Source organism: Rhinichthys klamathensis, unplaced genomic scaffold, assembly GCF_029890125.1.
Source record: "Rhinichthys klamathensis goyatoka isolate OS25496 unplaced genomic scaffold, OSU_Roscu_1.1 h1tg000682l_1, whole genome shotgun sequence".
In the NCBI taxonomy this organism is placed as follows: domain Eukaryota; kingdom Metazoa; phylum Chordata; class Actinopteri; order Cypriniformes; family Leuciscidae; genus Rhinichthys; species Rhinichthys klamathensis.
Genome location: NW_026607113.1, coordinates 66,978 through 77,500, shown reverse-complemented (window position 1 = coordinate 77,500; position 10,523 = coordinate 66,978). Strand labels below are relative to the sequence as shown.

The following is a 10,523-nucleotide window of genomic DNA, read 5'->3' as shown; positions in this document are numbered from 1 at the left end:
CACGTCCAGGGCCGGCTCTAACCCTTTGGTTGCCCTAGGCGATATTGAGTTTTGCGTTACATTATAAGTATTTATTAAACTAAACATGCTCTTATAGTCACTCAAAAACTTAAACAATAAATTGTTCATACAAATGCTACAAAGAACGTTCAAGGATATTTATATCATAGTTGCATTGTACAACTATATTTTATCTGACCATAAATAACTTTTAGTAGATAAATTACAACTACTACCACCTACTATTATTACAATGTATTGGGCTGCTACAAGGCTAAGGGGGTTTCTGGGGTATTTCCCCGTAAGAAAATTTTGAGCATTTTAATGTTAAATTCATCAATCTGGTGCACTTTGAGAGTTCAAAACTAAAAGCTCCAACCCATATTCAGTGTGCAAATTGAACAAAGAAAAATTCAAACCTCTTTTAATTATAGTGTCTGTCTACATTACACTACTACATAATAATAGATATAATATTAATCCCATGACAGTAATAGCCATAGGTATATATTGTAAAACAAATGCACTGAAAAATAAAGGAAACTTTCATGAGTATTGTACAAATGTCTATACTTGAAAGTAAGTTATATTTGGAAGTAACCCAGCGCCGCCAATTAAGCAAAACAAAACAAAACGAATGGGCCACCGATGTACGAGTTTTATGGGCCGTTAAGACAAAAATAGAAAAAAAAAAGTATAAGATGTATGTATCGGCCCAAAAAGCACGTCGGGCCCGCGGGAATCTCCCGGTAGTCCCGATGGCCAGAACATTTGACATCTTAATGGATGAGATGAGAAGACTTACCTCTATACTGGGCTTTCTTTTTATCTTGTTGCTTTCTCCGTTTCGTCCCTGTGCACCAGAGGGTTTAGACCGCTTCATTTTCGATCAGCGCGCGCAGCAGCCGAGCACTTGCCTAACGTAACCATAGAACGTAACGTAACGCAACTAACCCCCGCCCCCCCTTTAGGAAATGATCGACAATAATCATCCATTCAATCTAATAATCAAGTTGACAAGTAATTAAACGTATGGCTGAGGGGCGCCTTAGGATGATCATGTTTAATAAACATGTTTTATTTCGCTTGTCATTCTAATTCTATAATTAATGGGAAGTAGGCAAAGGGCGACACTAGAGGGCGCCCGCGCCCCCAACACATTTGTCGCCCTAGGCAACCGCCTAGTTCGCCTATAGCAATCGCCGGCCCTGTGCACGTCATTTAGGTTTTGTGCTTGAATGGTTTAAAATCACTATTTATGTGCTTGTCTTAGATGTGTGCAAAGCACAGAAGAGAGTGCGGGTCTTCTTGCGCTTGAATGGTTTAAAGTCTCATTAAAATGCACACATGGAATCGAAATTTAAATTTTATAACGATTATCCGATTCCTGATCTTAAGTATCCAATTCCAGAATTTTTCGATTCCCAACAACAAGGGTGGCCGTGCCCTTCAGCTGTGACTGTATTAGTGAAACAGCAGCGAGTCTCTCTTAAAGGGACAGTTCACCCCAAAATGAAAATTCTGTTAGTTCACGTAGTCAAAGTCCTTTTAGGCAAGTCATGCCACTCGGCCGCCATCTTGGCAACGTCTCCGGGCAGCTATTTCGGACTTACAAGACCAGGCTCCTATTTAAATGAATGGGCAGAGAGTCAGAACTGCAGTTTCACTGGTCACCGAGACATAAAAACTGCATATATAGAAACAGCAGTAAAATATGATAAAAATCGCTGAAAAAGTTTGATGACTTTGCCCCAAAATAAGGTTTAAAACCCCCTTTTCCCCACAGGTTTTACTACGCATGCGCAAGGGTTCTCTCCCTCTGTCGTGCGCGCGTTACACAGTTTGAAGCACAGTATGTGCGAGCTCTTGCTCACTCGCTCTAGATCCCGGGAGATTTGAACTAATTTGCGGGCATCAGGGAGCCGCTATCAATCTGCGGGAGACTTCTGATGTCTGATATTACACAACTCACACACACACTTCATATCAAATCTGCCGCCTTTTCAAACAGTAACGTATTTTCCGCTGTCGCAAACCTCAACTGTGCGCATGCGTCAGTGGAACCAGACGATAGGCTTAAATGTTTCCCGGCTTGACTGTTAAAAGCAGACGATTGGCTTTCCAGCGGGAGGGGCGGGACATGTGCATACAACCGCCATCTTTGGCGTGACGGGTTTTCCCTATATAGTTATATTAAGGATTGATGAAGTGGCATGTCTCTATATAAATAGTCTCTGACGTAGTGTAACAGTGCAGCGCTTCTGGGTTGTATGTCACACGCATCACACACATCACACACATGACCAGCGTCGGCCAATAGTGAGCCTGCGTGTGGCGTACAGAAGCGCTGCGCTGTCACACTACGTGAACTCACTCACTCACAGAGAAGGAAATGATTAGTTGAATAAAGTCGTTATTTTTGTTTGTTTTTTTGCGCACAAAAAGTATTCTCGTCGCTTGATAAACTTAAGGTTGAGCCACTGTAGTCACTCGGACTATTTTAACGATGTCTTTAAAAACTTTTCTGGTCCGGCCAGTTTTAATCCCTTAGAAGCCTATGGAGGAGTGATCCAGCTCTCAGATATAATCAATAATATCTTAATTTGTGTTTCGAAGATGAAAGAAAGTCTTACGGGGTTGAACAACATGAGGGAGAGTAATTACTGACAGAGTTTACATTTTGGGGTGAACTATCCCTGTAACGTGTGTCCTGTGATTGGCTCAGCCTCCAGCAGTGGCACCAGACTGCACCGCGGGTATGTGGAAGAGGCCTCGCTGGACGATAAACCCCCTCACACCACACACATTGTGTTCGTGGTTCATGGCATTGGACAGAAGATGGACAAGGATCGCATCATCAAGAACACGGGCATGTGAGTCCTCAGGAATGCTGTTGCTGAAGTCTTCAGGGAGATGCACAGAGATGAATTATAGTGGATTAACTGGAAAAGTATTTAGATAAATCTGTTCAGGTTTATTAAATACATTCAGAGCTTCCGTTTTTTTTTTTTTTTTTTTTTACAATATTTGTTTATATTGTGGATATGTCTGTCATATACACAGTAGGGGTGATGCCTGGTCAAATAATATTGATATTACACTGCAAAAAATGATTTTCTTACTTAATATTTTTCTCTTGTTTCCAGTCCAAATATCTAAAAATTCTTAAATCAAGATACAATTACTAAATGAGTAAAATGACATAAGATATTAAGTCTTGTTTTCTGGGGATTTTTTTTTTTTTTTCTTAAAAAAAGCTACATTTTCTGCCAATGGGGTGAGAAAAATAATGTTGTTTCTGTTTAAATTAAGATAATTTTTATTACCCCATTGGCAGATAATTTAGCTTTTTTAAGCGTCAACACACTTAATTTTGATTAATTCCCCCGGAAAACGGGACATAATATCTTGTGTCATTTTACTCATTTAGTAATTGCATCTTGATTTAAGAAATGTTTGATATTTGGACTGGAAACAAGACACAAATACTAAGTAAGAAAAGCGTTTTTTTGCAGTGTACCCTTTTTCCAAATAGTTTTAAAAATATGTAAGCACATTGTATAGTTGTGCTTAAAGCCAATTGTTTTATTTGTGATAATGCAATGAAACAATTGTGCCGACTTAATTTTTGGCCAGGCTGTCATACAAAGAAAATATGAACATGTACAAAAATAAGAGAGAATAATTGATTACGTTGTAGTCAATACATACTTTTTTCCTGTGAGCTTTTTGTTTTTCTATGCGAGTAAAGTAACAATTAGTGCTTTTTTTTAGATAAATACCTTAACCAAGTTTAGTGTGTTGTTCTTCCCTCATATTTCAAATATTTAAATTATGTAAAATATTGTCCTCATATTTTGATTGTTTACTTAAACTTGTAGGATCATTAAAAACAAATATTCTCTCTGGTTATATAGATATAATACACATCTATATGAAGTATTGAGTTGTGAAATGAGAACAGCTGGATAGTGTGTAATGATGCATCTTTTTTTTAATAGAATAAAGAAACAGTGAAATAAAAGTATTTTTTGTTAAAACATTCTAGTAATATTAATATTAAATTGTAAAAGTGGCTATTTTCGAAACTAATAGCATGTTAAGATGCTTATCAAGTGCTATTTATATAATATAGTATTTAGAAATATTTTAAATTGATTTTTATTTGTATTATATTTTCAGTTTGAATTCTAGTGTCCTTTTATATTAGTTTCATATTTCTTCTTAGCTTTAATATTTTTTATTTCAGTTTTAGTGATTTAAGTACTTGAACTTTTAGTTTCCAAGGCAACGTTTCTAACTTTTCGTTTTTTTTTTATTTGATTTCAGTTAACATAGTGTGAACTAAAGCTAATTATTAACTAAACATTTTTAAATAGTACTGAAAGTGTGCACAGTTTGAAGGGCAATGTGATATAATTCTGTGTGTGTGTGTGTGTGTGTTCAGGCTGCGGGAAGCGGTGAGGAAGATGGAGGAGAAGCACTTCGCTGAGCAAACAGAGGAACATGTGGAGTTCCTGCCGGTCGAGTGGCGCTCGAAGCTGGCTTTGGACGGCGGTGAGACCGTAAACCACGTGTCTGTCTGCCTTCACTCTGAACAGCTGCTCTTATCACACACACTGTCCTTTTACCTTTTGTTCACAAGCACACACACTGTTTTATATGGAAGAGAATATAATCTAGTTCATCCTCTCTCAGCTGTGCAAACAAAGCATGACATGCATTAACATTAATAAGGAAATGTTGAGTGAGCTGTTCAATCATAGTTTGTGTTTGTATTTTAAGAGTGTTTTCCTCTTTCCATGCAGACACAGTGGAGTCGATCACACCAGATAAAGTGAGAGGCCTGAGAGATTTACTCAACAGCAGCGCCATGGACATCATGTACTACACCAGCCCTCTCTACAGAGACGAGGTGAACCACGTCTTGCGTTTCATTAGCTCTTACATTGTGTCATCATTGTCTCTCGCCCACTGAGTGGCAAAAAGAGTGAATTTTCAGTGTGAATGTGCAAAAAACACATCTAAAACGGGGAAAGAGCTTTGCGATTGACTGTACAAATAGATTTGACAATAAATCTCAGGGATATTTTTACAAACTGCTGAAAGCTACAGAACAGAGAAACAAATTAATTCGCAGAAACAACTGGATCTAGGCAGAGAACGGTGGATTTGCAGTCACCGTTTTGTGTCAATATGCTGAATTTAGGGGTAAAATCATTCCCTATGAATTGTATTATTTAATTGATGAGTTTTCAATACAATATATGAAGAGTTTGGTTCCAAAACGCGATAAACGCCTTTTTTTTTTTTTATTAGTTACTGCAAAAATCAGTATTGTATCTGGTTGGTATTGAAAAGTCAATGTTTAATTTCAAGTAAAATGCGATATCCGCTGTGTTATTCTGTCATGTTTTCTCCCTTTCTTTCCAAACCGCGACAAACGCCAGTCTCCCTTCTCTGCAGAATGCGATATATCCGCTCTCAACCAATCACAACGCACCATTCCGCTCTCAACCAATCACAACGCACCATTCCACTCTCAACCAATCACAACGCACCATTCCACGCAATGTAAACAGTAACGGCAGCGCCTTAAACACACCCGGCTTCCTAGTTCTTCTTATCTATTTTGTACTTTTCGATCAACAAACAAACAAAAACATGAATAATTTTGCCGGCATTGATGAACCTGTGGTGGTTTCTGCGGTGGGTGAGAAACGTAAGGCATCGAAATCGAATCATTTACGTGAGGAGATTAAGAAGACGAGGCACTCGGGAGGAGGAAAAATGTTTTCAATCTTCTTTACAGTTCTTAATAAAAATATTATACTAATAAACTTATGTTGTTGTGTATTCAAGTTTCAATATGAATTTTTTTTTTTTTTTATATTGATTCAATGGATTTATTGCATTTTGGGGGAAAAAATAATCTGTTTTTATAATCAATCTTGGTAACACTTTATTTTAAGGTGCTTGTAATAAGCAGTAATAAATAGTTAATAAGACACTTATAAGACCTTATAAGATGCATATAAGATGCATATAAGCATTAACTACTTCATATAAGGGTTAATTAAAGGTCCAGGCCCTGAAGAGATCAGGGAAACTACTCCCTCTTGGGAAGGTCAACTTTTAAGTGACTGGGAGTTTGTGTTACCATTTATGTTTGTCCGGCTGTTCTAAAAGTGCAATGTATTGATACTTGAGAAATTTATTATTTAATTTTATTTATTTATTATCATTAGTTAATGCTTATATGCATCTTATAAGGTCTTATAAGTGTCTTATTAGCTGTTAACTACTGCTTATTACAAGCACCTTAAAATAAAGTGTTACCGAAATCTTTGAAAATCAAAACCTGGATTTTTTTTGTTTTGTTATTATGACCTACAAATGCTCTGTGAAAGTTTGAAACAGAAAATAGTGGTTTTCATCTTTCCACTTTCTTGGTAAAGAATACACATTTTTACTCAAATTAATCTAAATGGATTTATTGCGTTTTGGAACCAAACTCTTCATATATTTACCATCGTATATTCTGCATAGTTGGATGAATTTAAATTTAAACTTTTAAGGCTGGACGATATGAAGATCTATATAACATTGATATGAGTGATCACGTGGATTTAGACCTAGATTGTATTTCTATAAAGCGTTCACAGGCAAATTTGCTTTATGTATTTCCCGGCGTCTAAATCAGGCTCATATAAATATCAGGAAGCATGATTCCTGCTGCATGTCGATATCCATGATCACTGGATCTTTGGTAAGTTGTAAGGAACACTATATCGAGTGTCACCCCCCTTTTTTTTTGAATATACATGAAAATGCACATTTCGAACTTATATGGTTGTAATTCAAGAATGCTTTGGAATAAAGACGTAAGATTGGTCTCGTTTTAAAGAAGACATTTGGCAGATTTTTGTAGAAGTGAAATAAATTAAGAAAGTGAAAGAGGAAAAAAGTTATAGAACTAAACTTTTTCACTAGATGACAACCAGACTCCATTACTGCCCAAATAAGGGCGCCTCCATTTCCATATGTGTTTTGAGTGATATGAACCATTATTTCCACAATTCTCCTACAATTTATGAAGTAGACATCCTATTCAGAGGTAATATGAAAAGTTTGGCAGATTTTTATATGAATTCAACCTCTAAGAAACATAAAAAGAACAAGTATGTGCGTTATAGCTCGCTGCCACATCACAAATGGTGAATCTATAATTTTTTTCTTTATATTTAAAAAAAATCCAGACCTTTTTTTTCTAAAATAATTGAATGGATGCTATCTTTTGAACTCTTGGCATGAAAACAAACTGAGGTTTCTACCCTTCTTTCATGATTTTCATGTTCATCACTATTTCAAAATAAAGGTCTGAACACACCTTAGGAGTATGAAAATATTCTTGTTGCAAATTGATAAATTACGGCTCCTCTGTAATTTAATAAGAAAATCAATGACCAACTATGGAAACTAGAGATTGTAAGCTTTCAAATGATATATAGTTTGTCAAGATTAGTTTAGTTTTAGTATAGGATATTACTGTTTTAAAAATGTAATGATTTGGGCCCACCGGTGGGCCGGTGACACTTAAGAGTTTAAACTGATAATCGTTTGTTTTACTCGCGTTTTCGCAGTTTCCCGTGTTAAACCCAGTCACGCCGCAGCTCTTCTGCCACTCAGTGCGCCCGAGGGAGTGTGTTCCCGCGGGAAAGTGACGTCAATGCATATATACAGTATAGCTGACCAATCAAGTATTTTGTTTATTTATATGCTAATGTTCATCCTTGCAGATCACTAAAGGTTTGACGCAGGAGCTCAACCGCCTGTATTCTCTCTTCTGCTCACGAAACCCTGAATTTGAGAGGAAAGGCGGCAAAGTGTCCATCATCTCCCACTCGCTGGGCTGCGTGATCACCTTCGACATCATGACGGGCTGGGATCCGGTGCGCTTCTGTCTGCAGGAGCATCACGAGCAGCTGCAGGGGGAAGAGTCGCACTGGACGAGTTACGAAGAGCGCCTCCTGCTGGAGGAAGTGCAGCTCACCAGGCAAAGGTGCGCTGGGTCACACGGCTAAGATCATTTAAAGGGTTAGTTCACCCAAAAATGAAAGTTATGTCATTAATGGCTCACCCTCATGTCGTCCCAAGCCCGTAAGACCTCCGTTCATCTTCGGGACACAGTTTAAGATATTTTAGATTTAGTCCGAGAGCTTTCTGTCCCTCCATTGTAAATGTATGTACGGTATACTGTCCTTGTCCAGAAAGGAAATAAAGACATCATCAAAGTAGTCCATGTGACATCAGTGGGTTAGTTAGAATGTTCTGAAGCATCGAAAATACATTTTGCTCCAAAAATAACACAAACTCCGACTTTATTCAGCATTGTATTGTGTTCCGGTTCTGTTGTGGATCCGCGTTCAGTGCCGCTGCTGACGTGTGTCTGGTGCGTCCGTGTATTCGGGTTATACACAAGGACAGTATACCGTACATACATTTACAATGGAGGGACAGAAAGCTCTCGGACTAAATCTAAAATATCTTAAACTGTGTGCCGAAGATGAACGGAGGTCTGACGGGCTTGGAGCGACATGAGGGTGAGTCATTAATGACATCATTTTCATTTTTGGGTGAACTAACCCTTTAAATCATCCTCATGTTAAAGGGGCATTATGCAGAAATCCCGTTTTTGTCAAACAGCGACCCCTAGAGTTACTGTGGAGTACTTGAATTTAACGTTACTGTCGTAAATACCACTCACTCAGAGCGTGACATGCCTGTTACATAGTATACAATAGTACATTGTGTTTAATTTGTCGTTTAATGAGATATAATATATGTTGTTAGTGGTGAGAATTTTCACGTGATTAAATACATAGATCCGACAATTTTAATGGTCCAGAGGCAGAACTTTTGCCAAGTGTGTCAGAGGTTCTGGGTTCTAATCGGTAGGCTACTAGCTAGTAGTATAGTTTATTTTCCTCATCAAACCCGATTGTTTATTAGTGGTTGTATTTCAAGCAGGGACATGTTTTTTGTGCATTAGGTTTTGTGATTTCACCATAACAAAATATAGAGAGTCTCTCAGTCCCCGCAACGGATTCAGGCGCGCGTCACAACAGAACACTTATCTGCACCACTGATCGCAGAGGCAACGAGCACTTTGGTCACTTGATTTCAAAAATAACACATTTCAGATCGCCTCTTATTTAACAAACGAATGAAATGAATGCTCTACTAGAGTTACCTGGAGATGTTTTATTTGTTTGTAATGGTAACGTTACATCCGTGCCGCGAGAAGTTTCAATGGGGACATAACACACCCGCAAATTATGCCTATGCTCGTGTCCGACTCCTCGCTCGGTCAGTCTGCCGTTTCCTCTTTCTCTGTTCCTCCGACAATGCTTTCCTAGCTTTCTGCATCTTATATGCCGGCTCAGCCATGACGATAGTGTGACAAACTCCATCCATCTATTCCTTGTTCCTGTGTGTATGTGTGAGTTGCCGTAAAGGAATATGTTACATCGCGAGAGCTGATATCACGCGATACTTCCTGACGCGGCCCGCCGCACCGAAGTTGCAAGTGAGATTTTTTCGCTCACAGGCACCAGGGGGGGTCGAGACGCCCACCATTCAACCCGAAAGAAGTTATATAACCATTTCAATAACTCTGAAGCTGTTCAGTTAAGCTAAAAAAGCTGCATAGTGTCCCTTTAAGTGCTTCATCATTGATATATAGCGCTGGTCACAATTGTTTCATAGCAGCGTTACAGTAGTGTACATTTTAGTAATGAAACTGAATACTTTTTTTTACTTTTTTATGACTAGATGACATTGGCATCATTAAACACTAGCTGTGACTATATCATCATGCATTATTGGTGATGAGACTGACAAGACTAAAATGTAGTTAAAAGTCCCCCTGTAGTCAATCATTTTATCCATCTTTGATCACCAAAATAAAAAATTTTAACGTTTTTTTTCCTTGGAATTTTTTTTTCATGCCTTAAAATATCTTGAATGTAACTCGACACCTTTGCCTCATTTAGTATGCACGGTTCTATGAATATGCAAATGAGCCCCGCCTCCACTCACTCACTCAGCTCAGAGATCCACTGGTTGACGATCACACGTTGATCTGATTGGTTAAAAGGTCGTTTGTGACGTCAGAAACACCAGCGATTTCAAACCGTGTTTTTGAGACTGTCTTTGGTTCACTGCAGTTTAAGCAGAAAATACTCAGCAATGCTGTCGACTTATGAATTTAAAAGACCACATAGACACATAAACAACATTTAAAAGCTTGATTTTCACCACAGGGGGACTTTATAAGGATATATTTTCTTCCCGGTGATTTACTACTCATGTTTGCAATCTGGCAACTGCAGAAAAAGCATAGATGATCTGAAAACACAGACAAACTCCACTGAGAGATTCTGTTCAAATGAAAGTGTTCAAAGCCCTAGCATTGTGAAACTGAGTTTTGCATAGACAAGCACCACTCACTCTTACGAAAA

At 38.1% G+C, this 10,523-nt stretch overlaps 1 protein-coding gene across 5 annotated transcripts in view; it reads left to right on the top strand.

Annotated features, from left to right (window-relative positions):
* Window positions 1-10,523, top strand: part of ddhd1a (DDHD domain containing 1a) — a 52,595-nt gene that overhangs the window by 22,523 nt on the left and 19,549 nt on the right. For all 5 annotated transcript variants that reach the window (XM_056241892.1, XM_056241893.1, XM_056241894.1 and 2 more), the window contains 4 exons: window positions 2,726-2,873; window positions 4,448-4,557; window positions 4,809-4,915; window positions 7,800-8,062. In XM_056241892.1, coding sequence (XP_056097867.1) covers window positions 2,726-2,873; window positions 4,448-4,557; window positions 4,809-4,915; window positions 7,800-8,062 — 628 coding nt within the window. The remainder of the gene's footprint in view (window positions 1-2,725; window positions 2,874-4,447; window positions 4,558-4,808; window positions 4,916-7,799; window positions 8,063-10,523) is intronic.